The sequence below is a fragment of the Castor canadensis genome, chromosome 9 (assembly GCF_047511655.1).
Source record: "Castor canadensis chromosome 9, mCasCan1.hap1v2, whole genome shotgun sequence".
Classification (NCBI taxonomy): domain Eukaryota; kingdom Metazoa; phylum Chordata; class Mammalia; order Rodentia; family Castoridae; genus Castor; species Castor canadensis.
Genome location: NC_133394.1, coordinates 89399312 through 89424265, shown reverse-complemented (window position 1 = coordinate 89424265; position 24954 = coordinate 89399312). Strand labels below are relative to the sequence as shown.

Genomic DNA, 24954 nt, shown 5'->3' with positions numbered 1-24954 from the left:
CAAACCCCAATGTTGCAAATAAGATAAAATAAAAGATTAACAACTGACTTTAAGTGTTGTCAGTCTGATCCATCATTATGAAGTGCTACAAACTTCTACCTAACAGTATTAGCTATTGATGATTGTTGACTAGGTCCATTATTTCATAAGAGCTGCAAAATTGTGATTCTATAATTCTATCATTTTCATTTATTAACTGGAATTCTGTAAAGATGAAATTTCTTTCATCGACTACAATGTTACCCTGAAATACAACTCATCCCCCTAAAAGCAGGAAAACTGCTGTTTCTTTTACTGAAGTTGGTCTGCTCTGAGCAGTTGAATTAGTGTCTTATTAACTTCCAAGAGTGAGCAATGAGTCTCCCAATCCAACCCACCCTACACTCCTCCCCAAGGTTCCAGGTGGTTTTTGCTGTGAAATCGAGTAGAACTAGAATGGGGCAGGATAGGACAGGATGGGGCAGGCCAAGGTCTGGTGCCGGGATTTAGGGCAGAGAGGGACAGTCAGGAAAGGGAGAATACCTCAAGCAGGCTCTAGGAGGTGGAATCCATGTTGTCTGAGGTGTGCTGGACATCAGGGCTTGTGGAATGGCTAGGTTCCTTGCTGTCACTGCCACCACTGGTAGGTGCTGCGTTCTCCTGCTGACAGGCCTCTTCGGAACCAGGTCGTGTGTTGCCCTGGGTCTCCTGGTTCTCCCTGGAGCCCAGCACCACATACCTGCCCTTCTCCTTCAGCTCCAGCTGCCTCCGCAGCTCATCTGCCATCTGCGAGAGATCCCGCTTCATGGCATAAGCATCCTCTCCGTCTGCATAGTACTTGGGTTCCACCTCGCTAACCTGAAAGTTGAGGGTGTTGGAGTAGAGGTGCAAGGCCGCCCGGTTGCTCTTCCTAACGTGCAGGGACACATATTTTGCACTGAAGTTCTCGATCATGGCCCGTGAGGCCTGGTCCATCAGCTTCTGGGCCAGGCCGAGGCGCCGGTGGGAGCGCTTCACGGCCAGAGAGGTGATGTGCCCATGGGGGACATCGTCAGGGTCCTCCTCCATCTTGGCCAGAACATAGCCCACAATCTTCCCGTCCTCGTCCTCAGCAATGTAGGAGAGCTGGGGCCAGGAAAGGCCATGGTAGAAATAATATTTCATCTGGTAGTTCTCGGGAAGGCACAGGAGGTTGCAGTGTTGCATGTTCATCAGGTCGTCTGGCTGAGCATTGCGGATGTTCATAATGGCGGCTGGGGAGACGGTCAGACTGCGGAGAACCAGAAAGAGGCTGTTGGCTGGCACAAGGAACACCGTTTGTCTTGGGTAATTGAACCCAGGGTGCCGAAGCCGCTGGGCCGGAGGAGGGAGAGGAGACGGTGGCGGGAAGGCTGCAAGGCCAGGAACCGGAAGGGGCGGGGCTGAACTGCACTTCCGGAAGCGTGCTGGCTCCCAGCCAATGAGGTCTTGGCTTCATTGCACTGTGTGCACTCTGGTGTGGGGGCGGGGAGAGAGAGGCATTGCTTATGATGGTTTGGTTTAAAGTACTGTTTGACCAATTGCTGTCATTATTCTTTTACTCAGTTTTAACTTTTTGAGTTCATCTGGATATATTTTCACAAACTGAACAAATCTGTATAACCAGAAGTTAGATGAAGAACCAGAACATTGCCTGCACTCCAGAAAATCTCTTTCTTCCCACCTTCAACACCCCTTTCTTCTGCCATCCAGTTATTAATTATCACCTAGACCTCTAAAAGATTTTATGTAAATGGAATCATAGTGTATGTATTTCTTTAGTGTCTTTTTTTTTTTTTTTTCCCAATCAGAGTTTCTGACACCTCATTATGGTTTAGGGTTCTCTATATTCTTCCTGGTTTGATATTCTATCACCTAATTACATGACAATATTCATTCTACTGTTGCTGACCATTTGTGTTATTTCCAGTTTGAGACTAGTATAAATAATATAGCTGAATATTCTTGAATATGTCTTTTTGATATGTATGCATCTAGGCCTGGATCAGAGAATGTAATGGTGTTCAGTTTTTGGGAATATTGCTAAGTAATCTTCCAAAGTGATTTTTCCATGTTCTCGTCAACATTTGGTAATTCTCCCATCCTTTTCATTTTAGTCTTTCTTATGTGGGGGTGGAGGTATTACATTAGGGTTTTATTTTGCATTCCCCTGAGGACTAGTGAAGTTGAGCACTTTTAATAGGATTATTGGCTATTCTATGTCCTCTTTTGAGAAGTAGCTGCTCAAATCTTCTGCTTGTTTTCCTACTTGGTCGTGTGTCTTTTTTACTCTAATATTTAATTTTTTTTCAAAAATATATACTGGATAGGAATCTCTTGTCAGATATAGTTATAATGAATATCATTCTTTTCTATTGGTTAATTTTTCCTCTCTTAATGGCAATTTTTGACACAAAACATGAATTTTGAAATAGTCAAATTTGTTCATTTTTTAAACTTTATGCATGCTTTTTGTATTCTTTAATCTTTGCCCACATCATAGACACAGAGGTTTCCTGCATGGCTTCTTCTAAGATCATTATTCTTATACATTTCATGTTTATGCTTCCAGTCTTTTGGTATTTATTTTTGTGTGTTTTGTGACATAGCACTTTAGCTATTTTTTCCCCTGTGCAGATATACAATTCATTTAGCACCATTTAATTTTTTTTATAAAAATCATCTTTCTCCAATGCATCACAGGGTTACTTTTGCCATACATCCTATGTTCTATTTCTAGATATATTTAAAAAAAATATGCCATCTTGATAAAGGAGGGGTTGAAGTAGTTCTCTAATAGTGCAAAGACATCATATTTTATTAACACTGTTTACACATAAACAGTCTAAGTCCTACAATTATCTATATATTGTATTATCTTTCCAATTTCCTAGCAGACCCAGGAACACAAACACCAAAGCTTATTCTGTTGTACTTATATGATCAGACACATCATGGATATACTCTAGCTAGTCTAGAATATGTGTCAACACTTTTTCCAATGGGGATATATCCATTAATAGCTAGAGTAATCTAGAGCCATGTGATTTGTGCAACATAGCTTCAACAGCCACTATTTTTGTTGACATATGATGATTAGTAATGTTTGTGTTAATATGTTTTTAACATTAAAAATTTATTCATAAATATTAACCCATATAAATTGTACATATTAATGGGTTTTACCATGACATTTCCATACATGCATTTATTGTGTTTTAATTATCACATTTTAAAGATTTAAGGTAAAAATTTTAGCTCCTTGTTGTTTTGGCACAATGTTGTACACATTGTAAAAGTTATCTCCCAGCGTTATACCCACTCAAAAATTTCTCTTGGACAAGAACATGTTCTCTGAGGTGATGTAGCTCTGAAAACATGTTGCAGAAGTGGTATTGGGCTGATGCTCCTTCAACTGGTTCTTTAAGAAATAGTGGCCACCAAAACCAATGTGTTGTGTTCCCTGAGAGTAACATTTAAAAGCAGACCATGTTATTTACAGATACTGTATACTAACACATAGAATAGTTTCTGGCTTAATGTCGAATAGTTGCTGCTAGTAGTTGGGCAGTACACTTGACTGATTTCAGAGTGGGCAAGGTACAAAAACCAACTGATACAAGTGTGGTTTTTAATGCACAATAATGTATTCTTTACACACATGTAAGCATGGAATATCATGGCAACTCTTTGTCAGGGAAAAAAATGTCTTCCTGATTCAATGACCAGAGTAACTAAGACAAAAAAAATGCAACAACAAATTTTATTCTGATAAACTCTTCTTCCTCGCCAGAGAAGTTGGCATCATACTCACTTCTGTGTTTGCATATTCATTTCAACTTTAGTAGAAATCATAGACCCAAGAGTAAAGACAACGGCTCTTGATATTGCTGGTAGGCAGGACTTGATTTGAAGTTTCCTACTGGACTGAAGTACAGATTTGCTCTGATAAATCACAATGTCTCAAATTTCTGGACTAGAGTTTAGCACTTGTTATGAGTTTGTTTATTGTCATTTTGTTTTTGTTTTTGAAACAATGGCTCACGATGCAGACTAGGCTGACCTTTAATGTGAGATCCTCCTATCTTTGCCTCACAAGTGCTGGGATTACAGATGTGCCCCACCATGCCCAGTCGGTAGTTTGTTTTTATCGTAAGTAGAAGGCTTTGACCATCGTCACTAATACTTTGCAATAATTTAACACAAAGTCATCTAATACATAAATATGTTATAATGGGAGCTTCTGGGGTTCAGTCAGATCTTGTGCAATATCTATTAATATTTTATGGGGGAAAAGCATCCATATTTTTATTGGCTATAGATCTCATGCTTATAAAATTTAAAGGTAAGATACTTGATTACTAGAATCAGGTTTCCACAATCCTTGGTCAAGTTATTTTTCAAACTCACAATCCTACATCCTATACCCTGCCTCATGTCTACATAACACTTAAGCATTAATGGACAAATAAATAGCCTCTACATATTTCCTTTTCAGTATGAGCTGTAAACTGTGTATCTTTCTCACTATTAACAGACAATTTTATTCCAGATCATATGAAGAAATCTTAAATAGCTTTTTAATTCCACATCTGAGTCATTGCATCAGCTTTATTGTAAGGATATATTGTGTATCTTGAGAAAAATTATGTAAAACTTCCTAAAAACTTTTATTTGAGCAACTTTTTCTTCATCTGTATGAATATTCTGATACTTCTAATACTTCTAAATGATCCCAAAAATGATAGTAAAAAAAGATGCCTATCTTTTGTGTGTTTACTGAACTCCTTAAAATATAGGCTCAGAAAATATGGAAAATGTAACAAAATAGACTGGCTAATTCTAATCTGAATTACAATCATATAAACTGTTTATTATTTTTGTCATTATCTCTTTTGTCTGATTTTGCCATTCCAGCAACCATGAAAGCAAGATGAAGAAGATCCTTGGACTGACCCAAATTTTTGTTTGATTCTGTTTAATCTTGAATCTGAGGCCTCATCTTAGAGTAAGGCAAAAACAAAGTTTTCAGAGGCCATTAGTTGGACTCAAAAGGGGAAAATGGTGGTTACTTTTTCTGCAGTGACAGATAAAGCATTTCCATGCTGAAGATGTTTGAAAACATCTTCATCAAAGTATCAAATAAATAGTTCATCAAAGCTGTATTGTAATGGAACTGTGTGGCCAACGATGAATAAACAAATAGACACATTTGATATCTACTGAGGTGATAAACTCTCATTATTTTCTCTATTGTCCAGAAAAATAATGAAAGGAAAATGTAGAAACTGATAAGAAAGACAAACTGAGAAAGAATCTGCAACCTTCATAAGCAGCAGGTCTTTATTAGGGAGAGGAGACTTGAGGGACCCTCGGCCATCAGAGTAACACTCTGAGAGGGGTGACAGCACGCCTTTCTTACAAGCTAGGGATTTTAAACATCCTGTGGCAGAAAAAGGGAGGTTGGAGGGGGATGGGCATTAGGTAAGATGGTTAGAAAGGAGGATTGGGGAGGTGCTGGACATTAGTGGGAAGGTTATTGGGGTTGGGCAGGTATGCCTGTTGTTTTTTTGACATTCCAGGCTCTTTGCTAGCTATCCATCTAGATATATAGCTGTATATGTATGTGTATATATATATATATATATATATGTATATACACACACACATATACATATATACACACATACATAAGTGGCACAGGGGTGCTTCCTATCTTCTGGCTACTTCCTGCTTGTTAGGGTCAATGTGGGGGGCTGTTGAACCTGGAGCGTTTGTAGAAGCACGACGACCTTGAACTGCTACTCTGAGGTAGCCTGAGAAATGGCAGTAATACATTCCTGTAAAAATTTTAGTAGGATATTAATGAGGCATGGTAGGAACATTACAGCTAGACAAACCTCTTTGACTTTAGTAACTTTTGTGAGGTCTGGCACAGGTGAGTCCATCCGGATTGTGACAGCTTTCCCCTCCTGTCTCCAAACTGTCTCTGAAGAGTCTCCTCTGAAGATTTTGTCAATTCTGGTTAATGAGAGTCACTCAATGCAGAAATGCCTTTTCCTGGATGTTCTTGGCATTGGAGGGGAAACTTCAGGCAGGGCAGGTGGGAATCAGTGCCAAATGAGATCCATTTGGCCAAACTTTAAGCAACAAAAGAGGCTTAGAAGAAGTGAGCTTACCTGGCATCCATTTTGAGTTCTGTGTGGACTGTATATAGATGATACCCTGACAACTTAAAAGTGCTGCAGAATGTCAACAGACATTCAGACAGTTAAAGGTTTTGAAAAAGCCAACAAAAGTAAATATCTAGAAGGCTGACTCAATTGAAAAATAGGTACTGAGTAGAATTATTTTGGGGGTTTGATTGCAAACACTCTGAAGAAGGACCCAGACTGAGAATGTTAAGACTTAGAATAGCCATGGCTAAAATGCTGAAAAGTAGTTTGGGAATTGGGAGAACACTTAGTTATTTCCATTGTAGATCGCACTTTTAGGGAAATAATTATGACTGATAGTATTTAAACAGCAGCACTAAATGCTCCTTGTTGCACTTAGGAACACATGCACACAAGCTTGCAAAAGTCTAGCATCATTAACTTTAGATCTCTTACAAGTTAGGCGGCCAATGCCTATGATACCAAATAACCTTATTTTCTAATGTACAAGTACATTTCATACATACACAGTAATATTTGTTTGACTAAAACTAATATGGGCCAGGTTTTAAGTAGCAGGATTGGTCAAATGGCAAGATTTTTCTGAATGTTAGATTATAAACAGCACACCTGCCAAAAATTTCATTAACCATTTTATATGTCAAAGGTTTAGATGTAACGCTTTTGCATAAAGAACTTTAGCTGGTCAGTTAAATGTAATGCTTTTGGATAAAAGAGAGATTTAGCTCATCATTGTACATAAACAGACACTTTTAACTTTGCAAATGTTTGTACAATATTTAGATAGTCTAGACACAGAATACAGCTATAAGGTGGTCATTTAAGAGACCTTTGCATGATCAAATATGTAAATAAACTCTAATTTAGTAGTACTTAAAGCTTGACAAGATCAACAGAGAACACAAGTAATTAGTATGATAAACTCTTTCCCTACAACAGTTTTTTACAGGTGTTATTCAAAGCAGAATAGTATTAAGATAGCCTTGTTATTTTATGGACAGAGAGAATTAGATTTTAGTTTGACATGACTCTAGAAAATCTTTTAGGCAACTCTTATAGTTAACTTTAACTATCACACACCAAAGCTTTTATTGTACACTTTTAAGACTTACTCAGAACCTTCATATAACATAGGCTATGTTATATGTTCAAACCGTTCTGAACCCTCTGATGGTTTGTCCTTACCCCGCCCCTCCATATTTAGAACAATCTTTAGGATAAACCCTTCTGTATGAAAATCCTTTCTCATCCAAAAGTACTCTTCTTTCCCTTTTACTTTTCCCCCAAAATGCATTCAATACCTATCTATATCCTTTCTATTTGTTGACTTTGTAACTTCTATTTAAAAATAACTTTTATTAGAAATTTAAATTTAAATAAAATTGTTTCAGTTAGCCTTATACTAAAAATTTGTTTCTGAAGTAGAATTTGTATGACAAGCTGGGAAAAGGGCAGAGTAAGAGGTAAAAAGGATTGCATGTCCATTGAAACTGCTGATAGTAAGCATGAAAAAGGTAGAATAAATTAGCCCCTCAAGAGTTAATTTTAAGTAAGGGGCTTATTGTAAAAATCCAAATGCCTTATTGAATGTGTAGCAGAACTCAGCAAGGCTGCCCTTTTATCTTTTAGTTTATGCCATAACCTTGAAAACTGAGATTTTAATTTTAAGTACATGGGGCATTTTAGATAGAGAATTAAAATTCTGTCATTGGTTTTTTCCAGCCTGTGTTCACATGAGGCTGAGGTCATGGATTCATCATCCTAAATGCATGGTGCCTAGGTCAGGAAAGCAAACAGGCCAGTCCCGGGTCACCATCTGCAGTGACCTGGATTTGACCTGATCTCCCCCCAAAGCCTTGATATGTCTGTAATGGGAAAATCACCCATCTCAAAAGCAAGACTTAAAGGAGAAAACTGTTAGTAGAGTGTTTAGGCAGACTTAGAGGCTTAGTTTTAGGTGGGAAACCAGGCGGTCAGGACAGAAAAGTAGCTCCAATCATTGGCCACATGTCATTTAGATTTCTAATTGATTTTATGTTTGTAGTCCTGGGACCATGTGAATCACTCAGAATGCTGAAAGAACTGACAATGTGACTTGAGCAGCACTTTTTGTTCCCTTTCTCTCTGACCATTTCTGTCTGTTATCCTCACCTTGATGGGAAGTCCAGGAGAAGAGACAGGAGCTGGACATGGAGTAGGAGAGGTGAAAGTAACCTCCATTATGGCTGAGACAGATTTAGAGAGAAGTTTTACAGTTATACACTATTTGTATCTTGTGAAATGAGAAAAAAAGTAATGGATGACGTAAAGCTGGATTGAAGTCAAAGAAGGAGGTTTCTAATGGTGATGGTAAGGGGTTGAGTGGAAATCCAGTGATGGAAGATGGCCTCTGATGGAGCTGTCAGGGAAAGGAAAGAAAAGGGTGGGAGAGTAATGAAAAAAGGAGAGATAGCGGGGATTAAGGAGGAAGACTCCAACCTCCATTCAGAGAAAGTGAATTTGGGAAGAGCTGCTGTTGTCCACCACTTTTCAGGTTGTGACAGCAGAGAGAGCTGGAGTCAAACTTACAAGCTCCAGCAGTTTGAGCAAAGAGAGAGTGAGGACTTGAGATAAAAGAAAGGCTGAAGATAAGAGACATCTTGCCATTTGCCATTTCTCACAATAAAATTGTCAAGGTCTCAGAGGACATTGGGATTAAAAGTTTTAAATTTGGGCCATTTAGAGGAATTATCTAATTTGTATTGAGGTCAAATTTTTGTAGAAAAATGGATGAGGTTTTTTGGTTTTAAATTGCCCTTTAGGCCCTGTTTGGTAAGATTGTATAAAAGACATCCCAGAGTTGAGTCAGAGGAAATCTCTGAGTGGATATTACCCATGATCAAGGTTAGGAAGTGTTCCCTATGATAGCCCCTGTAGAAAACTTGCAAAACTGAAAAAACTAACCTGGGGTCATAAGTAGACATCTCTAACCTAAATAGCCAGGGGTCAGACTTGCCTGGGGCCAAATGGCCAGAAGGTGAGAGGGAAAGATAGGGATACCAAAGGTGAGAATGGCCAGAGTTCAGCACACTGAGGCACCATGGAGGCTGGATGGGGAGGACAGGTCTTACCCTTCCCTGTAGAAATCAGAGCCTGTGTAGACTGTGTGGAGTGGAATTCAAGAAGGGCCCTGCAGGAGATCACAGAGGAATGGGATGTTAGAGGAGTATATATGACCAAAAGATCAGGCACAGAGTAGTGTGGCTATTAGGTAGAAAAAGCCAACTAACAATATTTTTTGGGCTCAAGTCCAATCAGAAGGAGCAGTTACTCCTAATCCTATGTCCAGAATAATTGTCAGTATAATGGGGAGGCTCAGCAGAAAACATAGCAGTAGTCAGAGTCATATAGGGGATAGTGAGGTGGGAAAGGACAGTGAGGTGGAAAAGGAGAAAAGAGAGACAGACAGAGAGAGAGAGACAAAGAGAGAGAGAGAGAGAGAGGTTTAGAGAGTTTGGGCAGTTTGGGGGATAGAGGTGGGCACCGGCCGCACCTTGTCATGGGAACTTAGGCACCTCTTGGCCTTAGTGCATCCATATCAAACCCAGACCAGAGACCCTATTGGGGTGCACCATTGACCATATGAGGATTACCATGGAATAATGGTAACCCAAAAGAGTGGTCCCCCGGTGCATGGATGACACACACAGGAATTTCAGGTGCTCAGGGTTCTTGAGCCTGCTCTGAAAATGAAAGCACAGACAGACTCCAACAGCAGAGGTCAGAAAGATTTTATTTGTAGAGAATAGAAGAGAAAGAAAGCATATTGGGGAATGCAGGGGGACCCGGAAACCGGTGATCCCTTGGGTCAGGGTGGGAAGTGGGGTTTTATAGCCTTTTTTTGCATTGACTGAAGGTGGAGATGCCTTTCAGATGCAGATGGGCATTCCCTAGGGAGAAGTGTCTCCTTGACCACTTATCACCTTTTGGGACCTCCTGCAGTCTGTCCTTCAATCCCCCTCTCAGTGACCTCCCTAACTGCTGTTAGGGATATGGACAACAAAGTCTATTCAGTAACTGCTTCCTGATGACAGGGGGTGATGAAGGGACCCTATAGCATCAGGGCAGACCACAACAGGGGTTGTCAAGGGGACTGAGATATAGGTCATTTTCATCTCCATCAGAGGTATTTGTAGTTTGATGGATTCCAGGTGAGAAGAAACAAACTTGACAAATAAGTTTAAAATACAAGGCCCAAACACAAGCAAGAGAATAATGGCAACTATAGACCCCAGAAAGGGTAGGAACCAAGTCCTGGAGGGGAGCCAGGAATTTATTTGGTTCCACACCTGTGTAGAAACCTGTTTCAAGAGATTGCTCCCAGAGCCACTTAGCCTGCGTGTTCCTCTACAATGCCTGAAGTGTTTATATATGTGCAACAGGAAGTATTGGCGATGGCACATACCACCCCTTGTTTGACCAAAAGAAAATCTAGGGCCAGGTGGTGGTTCATTACCATACAGGCAAGGGACAACAAAGACCTTTGTATGTCCTTAATGGCAAAGCCTACCAGGTCTGAGGTGCCCTCTACTACTTTGGTTAGGTTTTTTTTGCAATTACATGATTGGCAATCACCCCATAGCTGATTTCAGCTAGGGCTGCAACTAATGCTGCTATCCCTAAAACTATTAAAGTAACCTCCCTTTTATCCCTATGGGAAGATGTTCCTGTTGTACTTAGCATTCCCCTTTCCTTCCAGATGGCTGCATGAACATGCAAGATCAGGAAGGCATACTTTGAATCTGTATAGATGTTGACTGTCTGTTCTTTTGACAGTCTTAGGGCTTCTGTTAGGGCCACTAATTCTGCCAATTGAACACGTGTATTAGGAGGAAGAGGGCCTGATTTGAGGATGACAAATTCTGTTACAACCACAAACCCTACATGTCTGATACCATTTTTGACAAAGGAACTCCAATTAGTGTATAATTCAAGATCTGGGCTTTTTAAGGGCCCATCAGTTAAGTCAGGTTGGGCAGAATAACTTTCCGTAAGTACCTCCTCACATGAGTGTTCAGGATTTCCCTCTGCTTCTGGTAGAAGGGATGCAGGATTTAGGCTCTGACAGGTCCTTAAAGTTATTTTTGTCCCTCCCAGAAGCTGGGCCTGGAATTTAAGTAGACAGCTGTCAGATAGCCAAAGTTTTCCTTTTAAGTTAAAAATTCCCCCTAGGTTGTGTGGGGTATAAACTGTTAGGGGGCAGTTTAGGATAAGTTTTTGAGCTTTAGGCACTAGAAGGCTTACTGTAGCAATTGCTCTAAGGCATCCTGGCCATCCCTTGGCTACCTGATGTAACTCTTTGCTTAAGTAGCCTACTGGCTAGGGAGTGATGCCCTGGAGCTGAGTTACCAATCCCAAATGAAACTTGTCTTATACTGGGAGACCCAGGGCAGGAGCTGTCATAAGGGCCTTTTTTAACTGATGGAATGCATTTTCTGACTTGTCATCCCATTCAATAAAGGGCTGGGCATCCTTCTGTGCATCCTTCAGGATTTGATATAAGGGCCTGGCTAGGTCTGCATATCCCAGGATACAAATTCTACAGTATCCTGTGACCCCCCAAAAAGGCCCTCAATTGCTTTAGAGTTTTAGGTAGAAGAAACATCAGGATTGGACATAATCTATCTTCTCCTAGAGACCTCATTTCTTTCTCCAGGACAAGACCTACATATGTAAACCTAGACTGACATAATTGGGCTTTTTCTTTAGAGATTTTATATTCTCTATCTGTTAAGAAGTTTAGTAAGGATTCAGTGTCTCGTGAAATGACAGGTTCCCTCAATCTACAGAGCAGGAGGTCATCTACATATTGTAGCAGAGTAGCTTGTGGATATTGCCACTCTGCCAAGTCATGGGTTAGAGCTAACCCAAAGAGCTGGGAGCTGTCTCTGAATCCCTGGGTGAGAACAGTCCAGGTGAACTGTCCAGACATTTGGTTGACTTTTAGGATATAAGGAAATGCAAAAGAAGGCATCCTTTAAGTCCAGGACAGAGTAGTAAGCAGTACCTGGAGGTATTTGGGCTAAAAGCTATATATAGGGATTTGGAACTACAGGGTGGAGAAGCACTAATGCTTTGTTGATCAGGTGGAGATCCTGGACTAGCCTCCATTTGTTCATGACACCGAGAATAGGAGTATTATATGGGCTGGAGCATTCTATTAGCAGTCCCTGTCTCTTTAAATCTTTGATTATGGGAATTAGCCCCTCCTTAACTTCTGGCTTTAAAGGAGATTGTTTTTTTATGGGGAAACTAGGAGGGGCCCTTGTGATGAATTAGGACTGAGACAGCTGTTCATGCCTGTCCCATGGTGTGTCCATCCATCCACACTGTGGGGTCTACTTGTTCCTCTAATTAGGGGCAAGCAAAAGTACACTCCTGGGGGTAAAAGGAACTGTACTCCCAATTTAGATAGAAGGTCTTGCCCTAGCAGAGGATTAGTGGTTTCTGGGACAATTAAAAAGGAGTGACAGAAGTGGAAATCTCCCCAGGAGCAGGCTAAAGACTGAGTGAAATAATGCTCTAGAGGCTGGCCTGATATGCCTGGAACAGTAATTTTCTTGGAGGACATGGGTACAGGAGAGAAAGGAATAGCTGAGATGCCATCTCCAGTATTGATAAGGAGGCTGACTTTGTGCTTAACTTGGGGCTCCTCTGCTTTTATGGTGGTTATAGAGCCTGGATGGGAGGCCCAGGGACCTGTCGTTGGGTGGGAAGCTCTGGCCTTGGTTCCCCTGGGACCCGGGGACAGTGTGCCTTCCAATGTTTTCCCCGATAAATGGGTCAGGCTCCCAGAGGTAGCTTCCTCCAGGGGCACTCCCTCCTAAAATGGCCTGCTTGTCCACATTGAAAGCATGTCCTCAGATTTGGACTTTGTCCCAGAGAAGTGTCTCTGAGTGTTGAAATCAGAGCCTCCTGCCATTTATCCTTTTCTCTTTCCTTTTCCAGGTCCATCTTTTCTTTTCCTAAGTCTCTATTCTAGTTTACAGATGTGGCTACATGGACCAACTGGTCCAGATCTCTGCACCCTTCAGCCACCAATTTCTGAAGCTTTTTATGGATATCTGGTGTGACTGTGTTAGAAATTTATCTTTTAGGACAATTTCCTTTTCCTGTGACTCTGGTACAGTGTTGGTTTGCTTTTGTAAGGCATCCTTAAGTCTCTGTAGGAAAAGTACTGAGGTTTCTAAGGGTCCTTGCTGTACAGCCGTGATTTGGGAGTAATTAAGAGGTTTTACTTTGGCTTTCCTTAGGCCCTCAAGAATGCAGTGGATGAAATAGTTACAGCCCTATTCATCCTTGTCATTTTCAGGGTCCCACTTAGAGTCATACCTAGGTACTGCCTGATCTCCTGTTGAGATTGGGAATAGAGGTTCCCTTTTAGGTATCCAATGCCTTTGTCTTTCTTCTCCCTCACCCTCCTCCTCTTGTGAGGTCCCAGTCCGAGAGACAGGCCTGTAGGCCCGCTTTTATCTAAGTGGTAATTGTCCCCAGCTTTGGCTGCCTGATCTAGTACCTGCTATTTCTCCAGAGCAGTAAGGGTCAGAGATAGCAATAGCATTACATCTTTCCAGCTCAGTTAAAAGTTTTGGCTGACTTCTCTAAATGCCTGGATGTACTGATCTGGGTTTTCTGTGTAATTTCCTAAATCCTTTTTTATTTCTTTAAGTTCACTCACTCTAAAAGGAACATGAGCTCTATTCCCTCCAGGAATTAACTGGAGGGGGTAGAGTCCTTTGGGAAGATGTTTGGTGTGTGAGATAGCTGGGTAAGGGGGAAGAGGGGAGCTGATGGAGCATTAGATGGATTTTTTGGTTCAAGGGAGTTCAGGGGCTTTTTGCAAAGGGTTACCATGGTCTGGGTATCTAACTCCATTTGTTCAGCCATTCTGGGTGGTCTCTTAGGAAAAAGAACAGTTGAATATATGGAACTTTGGTCCACTTTCCCTCCTTTTTACAGAACATATCTAATTGAAGAATGGTATTATATTCTTCAATTCAAGGGAAGAATGCTCCCTCCTTCTGGCCATCTTTCCTCATCTCCCAGAGGATACTGTGGCCAAGCCTGGGTGCAGTAAAACTTGAGTCACTTTTGCTGAAGACTTTCTGGATCAAGATCTTTCCATGTTTTAATAAGCAGGCAAGGGGGGATCCTTCCTGGATCCTTGAGGCTTGATTCCCCATCTAAAAAAAGGGAAACAAGGGAAAACTGGTCACCTTAGCAGAGGTTTCTCCTTTTATCTAGGCATCTCCAGATGAAGAGAAACTCTAGTGGGAGAGGGCGTCCCGCTCTCCCTTGCTCCTTCCACTTCCACTTGTGGGTAAAGTTGTGGAGGATTTACAGATATTTCATGTGCACCCACCCCCTGAGATGATCTTTGACCAATCTGTCATCTATTTTGACTTGCCTGTTTGCCCTGAGACCCAGGTAGGCCTGGTTCCCCTCTACCAGCTGAATGCTTATAATTAAAAAAAAAAATGACTCTATCAAAGTAACCAAGAGGGCTTGCATGGCCAGAAGGAGACCCCTGTAGAGGCATGGATGGGGACTCCTGATTAAGTAGACTTTTGTCCCTCTATATATCCTGTGAGGCATATATACTTTTTTATGAAAAGAGAGAGAGAGAGCATCTGAAGGCTTTTGCTCCAGTAAGGGGCAAAAAAGGAGAAGCTGAGGTTTTTGCCTTTTGACTGTTTTTTTTTTTTCTTTCCCTAAGAGCAGGCTGTGGAACCTGTTTAACCAGTTAACCTGATGGTTGACAAAGACAGTTAAGCCTAAATTAGAGATTAGCACTTTCTGGTGCTTATAAGGATTTTTCCCAAATTCCCTGAAGAAAGAAGCTCACTGCTGGTTAGAGCAATGGGGGAGGGAGGACACTCATCCTAAACTGCCTTGGAAAGGAGAAGGAGAGGCTGAGGGTTGGTGGAAAAGACATTTCCAGGCTCAATGCATGAGGGATTATTGGTCATTCCTGGTGTCCAGGTCAATCCTGCCCAAAGGCAGTACTGGAGCACTGGAAGCAAGGGGTGACCTCCACTCTCGGGCCACAGAAACCATGAAGGAAGCATGAGAGATCTGATTGTCTGTTTGCCTTGGACATGGCTGGAGGGGTCGGAGACTTAGCTGCCTTTGGAGCCTCAGGGTGGGTCAGGAAGTTGCGTCTCAAGCCTTTGGGTGACACTGGGGAGTGCCCAGGCCAGAACACATTTTATGGCTTGAAGACAAACTTTCTTTTCCACTGGCTATTTTTAGAACTCCTCCTAAGTGGGTCAGTTCTTGAAAGAGAGAGAGTCAGAGTTTAAGGAGAGGAAAAAAGAAAAAGCCTCAGTGCACTGAAGTCAGGTTCCACCCATGTAGCATTGGCAGTGTGGTATAATCCCCGCCTGGCCTCTGAGTTCCCTCAGATTGCCTGCCTTATAGCTGTAATGGGCTTGGAGCTTTTCCTCAGTTTCCTAAGGGAGAAACCCTCCTTAACAAAACAGAGAGAGAGAGAGAGAGAAAGAAGGTCGACCTGAGAGTTCCACCAAAGCTAGGCCATGGTGGGGGGGGGTCTTTCCTGGAAAACAGACTCCATTGGCGTTCCGGACGCTCACAGTCACATTCTTAGGCAGCCTTTCCCAGTTTGGCACAACCTATACTGACCTCACTCTTTCCTTGAGTTTCAGCACCAAATGAAAGGAAAACAGAGAAGCTGATAAGAGAGACAAACTGAGAAAGAATCTGCAACCTTCATAAGCAGCAGGTCTTTATTAGGGAGAGGAGACCTGAGAGGGACCTTTGGCCATCAGAGTAACACTCTGAGAGGATGAGAGCATGCCTTTCTTACAGGCTGGGATTTTAAACATCCTGTGGTGGGAAGAGGGAGGGTGGAGGGGGATGGGTACTAGGTAAGATGTTGGGAAGGAGGATGGGGGGCAGTTGTACATTAGCTGGAAGGTTATTGGGGTTGGGCAGGTGTGCCTGTTGTTTTCTTGACATTCCAGTGAATAACACTAAATGTTATAAATTCAGTCATGTGTGTAAGCAAGAAAAGAGAGCAGAGTTTTCTACATTCTTATGTCACTGCATATCACCAAACCACTTCTTTTTCCTGATAGTGCCATGACAAAACATTATACACAAGTATAAGATCATAATTAAAAAAATAGTTTTGATGCTAACATTGTATTTGAACAGCAGACAGTAGTTCTAAGGTACTTAGAAAACTGCCCTTGCATTGAAGAAGCAGAAAACAGACTGGATTTAAGGTAAGACAATGGCCAACATAGAATAAATTGTATGTTTTGCTAGGCTAACATTAGACTGTGATCCTGTTTTTATCAGTGCTGTGACTGTGTTTGGATTAGGTATAGGCAGAGATACTAAAGACCAAAGTAGAAATGGGACTACAAGAAACTATAAAGCTTCTGCACAACAAAAGAAATGGTCACCAGATTGAAGAGGCAGACCACAGAATGGGAGAAAATCTTTGGCAGCTATACATAAGTCAAGGGATTGATAACCAGGATACACAAGGAGCTCAAAAATCAAAGCTCCTAAAAAATCAATGACCCAGTGAAGAAATGGGCAAATGAAGTAAACAGAGCTTTTTTCAAAGGAAGAAGTCCAAATGACTAAAAATCACATGGAAAAATGCTCTACCATCCCTAGCCTAAAGGAAATGCAAATCAAAACCACACTAAGATTCCACCTCACTCCTGGTTTTGATTTGCATTTCCTTTATGGCCAGGGATGGTGAGAATTACTCCATCAAGAACACAAACAACAACAAATGTAGGTGAGGATGTGTGGAAAAAGGAACTCACACACACTGCTGGTGGGAATGTAAATTAATACAACTACTATGGAACACAATATGGAGATTCCCCAAAAAACTAAAAATAGAACTGCCATATGATCCTTCAGCTCCTAGGAATACAGCTGAAGGAATGTAAGTCAGGTTACAATAAAGACACCTGCACACCCATGTTTATTGCAGCACTATTCACAATAGCTACGCTATGGAAACAGCCAAGATGCCCCACTACTGACTAATGGATTGAGAAAATGTGGTATTTACATACAATGGAATTTTATTCAGCCCTAGAGAAGAAGGCAATTTTGTCATTTGCAGGTAAATGGATGGAACCCAAGAAAATCATCTGAAGTGAAGTTAGCCAGGTACAGAAATTCAAAGGCCTCATGTTTTCTCTTGTATGGGGAATACAATCCCAATACAAATATAAGCAATATTATGATAACAGGTCACTGAAAGGAGTTCAATAATGGGAGAGGGAAGGTAAAAGAAAGAAGTTAAGAAGGCAAGTTTAGTTGATATACTTTCTATACAAGAATGAATACAGGATTTTTAAAGCTGTTGAAATCACCATCAGAAGGGGACTAAGGTAGAAAGGAGAAAAATAGAGGGGATGAACCAATTTGGGTTATAATACATGGATATGTCATAATGAAACTCTCAATTATCAAGAAGACTTAGTTTTGTTTGTGGAACTGGGCTTTGAACTCAAGGTCTCACACTTGCTAAGCAGGCACTCTTACTGATTAAGCCACACTGCCAGCCCCATTTCCTTAAAGAAGGAAAAGCTTCTCTGGCTTCTTGTGACAAAGGTAATGGCTCCAGGGTGTTAATTTAAAGTGGATTCATGGGATGCTGTGGATTAGATGCTGATCCATAGTTGGCTGCACCAAGAGGGAGACACTTGTGAAATATGAGTAGGCCTTGAAGCCAGTTTTTATCTAGAAGAGAAACTTGTTCCTGTCAATATAGGTATACATAATTTTCCAAAGTCAGAACCTGAGACAGGTACAACTATATGTTTTTTAACCTTTGTAGTTTATACAAGTGAGGGAGTAGCAGGCAGAAGGTCATTTATATCACAGATAAGAAGAGTTTCCAGTAAACAAAATGTTATCTAAATCCTTTTTCCAACTTTGGGAGAACAAAGAAAGGCTTTCATTAAAGACTCAAGTTCACATTGGATCAATTTGAACTGGATGTCTTCTTGGTTCTTGGGTTGTATTGGTAAGAAAATAAAGTTGATTATGAGTTTTTTTTCAAACAACTATAATTGAATTAAAATATATCATTCATAGAAGAATCAAAAAAAGAAAATCAAGTAGATTAAAGAACCTCTTCTGTAACATTTTTAGTATGTAAATGCAAGATAATGAAAGAGTGGAACTGAGAATGACAGGAAAACAAGGTAACCCTGCAGCATATACTGCTTGAAAATTGTGATTGTCAGACAGGTGCTGGTGGCTCATGCCTGTAATCCCAGCCACTCAGGAGGCAGAGATCAGGAAGATCATGGTTTGAAGACAGACTGAGCAAATAGTTCACAAGACCCTACCTCAAGAAATCCTTCACAAAAATAGGGCTGGTGGAGTGCCTCAAATTGAAGGCCCTTAGTTCAAGCCCCAACACCACAAAACAAAAACAAAAACAAAAAACAAAATTGTGCTTGTCTTTCGGCATTGCCAAATAGATAGAAATGTGAGGGCTTTTTTATTTTCAAGCATTTTTCTCCAAGTACCCCAATGACTCAACATTACAGTCAGACAGTCCAATCAGGCTTGAGGTCAACCTGTGGTAAGCAATCACTGCAAAGATCACTGATGTGTATGGGAGAAGAGCACGGGCAGTCCTAAAGGACTGGCTTTGGCTTTTTCTCATCTTTTCAGATTTGATCCAAATTGTCATCTTTATATGAAACCTTCTATGACTCTCACCTGGAAAAATGAATTGCTTTCTTGCGTGCCACTTCCATTCATATCTTTGTTACATGTGTATCTCGCTTTATTCTTAATTCCTTTCTGCTGTTTCATGAGGACATTACCCTGTCTTAGGAAAATAGTTTTTCTAGGGACTATCAAATTGCATGCTACATAGTATGTCTTGAGTGAATGCTTCTAGAATGAATATGTAATTGGAGGTATAAATATATTAAGACAGGCAAAACAAATCCTTTTTTATGAGGTCCAAATAAATTATATGATTATAGTGCATATTTTTGTGTAACGATATCCATTATTGTTGCTTAAAATGTGTAATGAGAAAATATGAAGGTACTTAGGCTGCACTATGTTTCTATACTTAGCATTATTTTCACTTACCAACTACATTATCTACCAAATGGTACAATGTTTAGGTTGCTTAGAGATTTGCAGATCATTTTAATTACCTAAAAAAATAGCAAATTGAACATAATTTACTAATCAGTTTACAGCTCTAAATTTCTCCTTTATGCCTTAGGAAGTGAGTTGAGCTTGTTTGTTGTACTAATATTCATTTCTTACTCTTTACCTGCAAACTGTTTCTTAGAATTCATTACCAGTGGCTTCCAGAGAGATTTGGTCCATAAGATATGGCGGAGCCAAAAAAATGTATGAGAGAAAGGATTAGAGAAAGCCAAACTTGATGGCAACTTACAGTAGTGGATGCTTTCTTCTGGTTTTAGCTCTCTTCTAGACAGCCTTTGCTTTGTTCTAGTTCCTACATGGTGGCCTTGGCTTCTAGTTTCTAGTACTAAGAAGTTTTCCTTTGTTCCTTTGTTCACTCCACCTCTAGAAGTGGTAGTAGATTTCTAGAACTGCTAATTTTTTGGTTGCTTCCTCATCCCCTGTTGGCTTCTTAACTCTTTCATAGTGATGTGTATTAAATTTCTTTAAATTACTCAGAGGGCTGTGCATGGGTAGTGCAAACCTGCAATCCCAGTACTTGGGAGACTGAGGCAGAAGGATTACAAGTTCAAAAATTCAAGCCCAGCCTGGGCTACATATTGAGATCCTGTTTCTAAATTAATTTAAATAAGTACTAAATTAAATTAAAATAAATAACCTAGAATGGATTTATGGCTGACTGCTAACTGACATAACAATTATAGTAATTGGCTATGTTTTTAATGTAAATTTAAATTTTACACATATTTTCCCAGTCCAACATATTATACCTAAATATTCAAGTTGTTAATGAATGATGTAGCAAGGCAGCATATTCAGAGGCAGTCATGGATTCACTCTTCTCAGGGTAGGAAAGGGAAATAAAACTTTAAGTGGTATCTTGCCAGCAGAGATACAATAAACTCCATTCCACTGGCTCCAGATTATTTCTGTGTAATTGTCCCATTTGTCCCTGTGTGTCATTAGAAGGTTAACTACTACAAAGGCATTAGAGATAGATGTCATGGTGTGAGCAGCAATTCGTATAAAAGCTCATAAACATTATTGTATGGAAACATGGGTAAGAGCAAAGAATGGCAATGTAGAGGAAGTAATGAATAGAGACTAGCTTAGGTAACAAAAGAGGTGAGGTGGTATTAAAAAATTGTGCTGGGCATTGTGAGAAGAAACTTGACTTTCATTCTAGGTTTAATCACTTATTTAGCTATGATGTTGTACAGACCACTTAACTTTCCCAGGCTTTCTCTTTTCTCGTATAGAGTATAGAAATGTATATAATACTTCTGCTACTTTGTTTTGAGAGTGATATAGGATAATGTATATGAGAACTTCATGTAAAAGATTATTGTCAGATGTATTGTTTTAGAAGCCATCCTGAAGTCCTGGAGATGCTGACTGATAGATATACTTGAGAACAAAAATATTGGGCAAAGCAGAAATGCTTAATGAGTTCCCAAATAATTAGATTAGGAAAACCAGTACTGGCATGACAAAAGAACACTCATCTCTAGCTTTAGAAAGGACACAAGAGAAGAAAACTAACTTATCTCCCACTCTCATATTTAAATCTTCCTATGAGATAATGACAGTGAGAGAGAAAGATACAGGTAGAAAATTGCAAGAGAAGAAAAAATTAAAATATGCTTCACATTTCAAAGTGAATCATAAGCTAGTGTTTAATTGGAAATATGATTGTGGGTGAGTTATTTACCCAGTTGAAGAATTCAACCTACATTCATAATGTTAAACTGTTTTGTATATAAATCCTGAATGGTGTGTTGAGTTCCCCTTGAATCAAAGAAATTATCTTAGTGAGAGTCCTAGAAATTCTACCAAACCAGTATTCCTGAAAGACAAGGTCTTATCATGTAACCTCTACTGGCCTTGATCAGCTTTTTGAAAACTTCATAGATGTATTTTTATTCCACAGTTTACTTGGAGCATAGGACATGACCAAATACCCTCATTTATATTATAAAGTAGGAAGGGGAGCGATTCAGTCAAAAAATAAAACCAACTGAGAAAACAGTCACAGAATTTTGGAGCGTCTCAAGGATGCCAAACTCCTACATAAATTACTTTTGATTTCCTGGTATACAACTGATTGCCAACATTTATAAATGTTGTTCCTTTATAATCTCCTTTCTGCATGGTCTTGTCACTTTGATAGTTGACTTAATTATTTTGGGTGTGTATGCCAGAATCCAGTTGCTTAAAAAGTGAATTTTTTCTCAAACTCAGGGAAGAACCTTTCAATGATTATCTAAAGTGAAGATTCAGTTTTATTTTTTTAATTTTATTTTTCAGAAAGAAAATTTTTTTAACAATGATACCAAATACAGTATATTGTTAGGTTGAACCATATGATATCTTGGATCTCTGTGGGTATTAATCTAGCACAGAAAAATATTGCTTTTGTTGGGGTGGGCTTGTAGGAATCAAAATTGAGGTGGATGAGGTAGCACTTTAATATTAAGTTGGAATTTAATAATGAGTTTAATTTCCTATAATCCTAAAGCAGTTGGTTATAAAAAATTGTACACTAAAAGGAGAAAATTGATGAATTGTCTTTGCCTCGGTGTTGGTGATAATTCTTTTAAAAAATATTTTAATTTTATTTTTGATTAATATGTATTAACTATACATGTTAGTTGAGTTCAGTGTGCTATTTCTTCACAAAAGCTGCTATTCTTTTCAAGCCATGGCATTAACAGTTATATATTTCATCATTGTTTATATCCATTTCCCTAGTTCTTGGCCAGAAGTTATTTCCAAAGAAGAAAGTGCTAAAAGTGTCTATTAATTTGGGGATACACAGTTTTCTTTGATAACTAATTGTGGAAATTAAGTTTGGGGAAACCTGATTCAGCATTACTTTGTTATAAGGGATAAGAATACAAGATAGATGTGGGTGTGTGTATCCAAAGTCTTATTGCAATGAGTTTTCTTGTCATTGGTCTAGGCTAGATAATTTATCCTAGCCGTATTCAGAACTGGATTTGAAGAAATAGAAATAGATTTAATGAATTAGTGTAAAAACATAGAAATGCCTGGACTTTTAATATTTTATCAAGAAGTTTTAGGAATACAAGCCAAGATGGCTGCTCATGCTTGCAATCCCAGCACTCAGGAGGCTGAGGCAGGATAATCCTGAGTTTGAGGACAGCCTGGGCCACATGGTGAGTTCAAGGCCACCCTAGGCTACATGGTGAGTTCAAGACCAATTTAGACTACATGGTAAGACCTTGTCTTTCAGGAATATGGGTTTGGTGGAGTTTCTAGAGCTGTCACTAAGATAATTCCTTTGATTTAAGAGAACCCAACACATTATTCAAGATGTATAAGCAAAACAGTTCAACATGAATGTGGGATGAATTTTTCACTGGGTTAAGAATTCACCCACAATCATATTTCCAGTTAAACATTAGCTTTTGATTCACTTAGAAATGTAAAGCATATTTTAATTTTTTTCTCTTTTGCAGTTTTCTGCCTGTATCTTTCTATTCCAATGTCATTGTCTCTGGGTTTTTTCTTGGCTTCACTTTTCCAACAGAGCACAGATTGAACATGCAAAGCATACAACTCAGAAAAAGAAAGATGACACTCGGGTCACTAGTCTCCTGGCTCACTTTGCTAATCTGCCTCAACTGCCATCCCTAATTAGGGTGAAGAGATGACTTCTACCATGGCTGATACTGCTGTTGCTGTATTTAAATGCACTTGCAAGGCCTTACATATTTTTTCCACTTGATGAACTTATTATTCAATGTATAATGTAGGAAGACAAGAAATTAACTTTCAAGAATCTAGGGACTTTTATAGGTGAAATATGTCTTTCATGTAAAAAATGCAGAAACATATAAACAGGATTTAAAAATAATAAAATAAACCCCATACATTCAACACCCAACTAAAAAATAGACTAACACTGATACCTCTGAAACAGCTTTTATAACCCTTTTAAATGCCTGCCTTTATCTTTATCAGAATCTTTATCCCGACTTTAAATGTTCCTCATTTGTCTGTCCTTAAATTAAAAATTATACATTTTTCCTATTTAAAAATTGTGTAAGTAGAGTCATACTATGTATACTTTTGTGATTTGTATTTTTATTTCTCAACAGGTTTTAGAGATCCATCCACATTGGAATATATAGCTGTATTTTATTTAATTTCAGCATGGTTTAGTTTTATTATGTCATTGTATGTCTCGAGTGAAAGTTTATTTACTCATCTTTCCTCCTATAAACATCTGGGCTATTTCTAGGTTTTTTTTTTTTTTAACATAAAAGCTATCTTATTATTTTGAAGATTAAAAGCTTTAATGAATCAATAAGGATGTTTCTACACTATTGACTTAATGCATTGATTTCTGTCTCAGAAATTCAGCAATTCCAATGTAATAAGCAGGGCAGTATTGATACATATGTAACAAGGACTGTATCATCACATGCCATGTAAGAAAGCTCTTGTTTTTCTGTTGTCATGGTGTGAAGCAATTGTTTTCCCTCTCTGCCTATACCAGTGTTTTGTATTTGTATGTTTTTAGTAATTAGGATTAAAAATATTTCATGTGTCAATAGGCACTGAACTATGTGAGATTTTGCAAAGTCTGAAGTACTCTTGTCTTGGAATATCTCGCTGGGCTGGAGGTAATGTATCTACAGGTCCAGGAATGGGCAGACATGATGGGACTTTGTGCTAAATCCATGTGTGTAAATGGAGAATTGGTCATGAAACAATGATAGCTGTCCAGAAACAAAGAGCATCTTGGACTGTTATCCATCTCTAAGTTCAAGAAGCAAGAAATCACACTTCCTTAGCCAGGCCAGTAGTAGTGAAGTAGAAGTATTTTCATTGTTCCAGCGATGCTTGCCAAGGCCTGTCCCTGCTCTTCAAGATCTCTTACAGATGCCCTGCTTAAAGAATCTGCATCTTTTCCTAGGTAGTGTGGAATTACCTAACACAAACATGTATATTACCCTAAGTGCATCCAGGCAGGAACAATTTTAGGAACATAGAGAATCTCCATCCCAGTCATCAGCTAGCTCAATACTCTTTGTGAAGGAGAAGTCAGGTCCTACCCAGGTACCTTAGTATCCAGTCTCTTTGTAATTTCTTTACAGATTTTGTCCTTTCCTCACCAAACTTTGGCAACTACAACTAGAATATTTCATTTTCTATAGGGTAACAGTTATCAGATTTTAGAATGAATCAGAATCACCTGGAGGGTTTGTTAAGGCACAAATTTCTAAGCCCCTGTCCTTAGAGTTTTTGATCTGGAAGGTTGGAGATGGGGTCAGTTAATTTGCATTTCCAACAAATTCACCATTGGTGCTGATGTTGCAGTATGTTGAACCATACTTTGATAACCACTAACACAGGTATTTGGGAGGTAGTAAGATATAGAAAAGATGTAGGGAAATGTTAGGCTAATTACGGCAGTGGAAATAAGCAGAAGAAATGAGGTCCTTGCTTGAGATAATTGGATAGGCAGAAAGACCAATCTCCTATTTAAACAGTTATTCTTAAGACGCTTTCTTATGAAAGAAACAGAAATGTT

General features: G+C 39.4%; 1 protein-coding gene across 1 annotated transcript; it reads right to left on the bottom strand.

Moving 5' to 3' along the window:
- Window positions 1-534: 534 nt before the first annotated feature.
- On the bottom strand, window positions 535-1363 carry Naa11 (N-alpha-acetyltransferase 11, NatA catalytic subunit). The gene has a single exon (XM_020151463.2). The coding sequence runs from the start codon at window positions 1222-1224 to the stop codon at window positions 535-537; it is 690 nt and encodes a 229-aa protein (XP_020007052.2). The 5' UTR covers window positions 1225-1363.
- Window positions 1364-24954: the final 23591 nt, after the last annotated feature.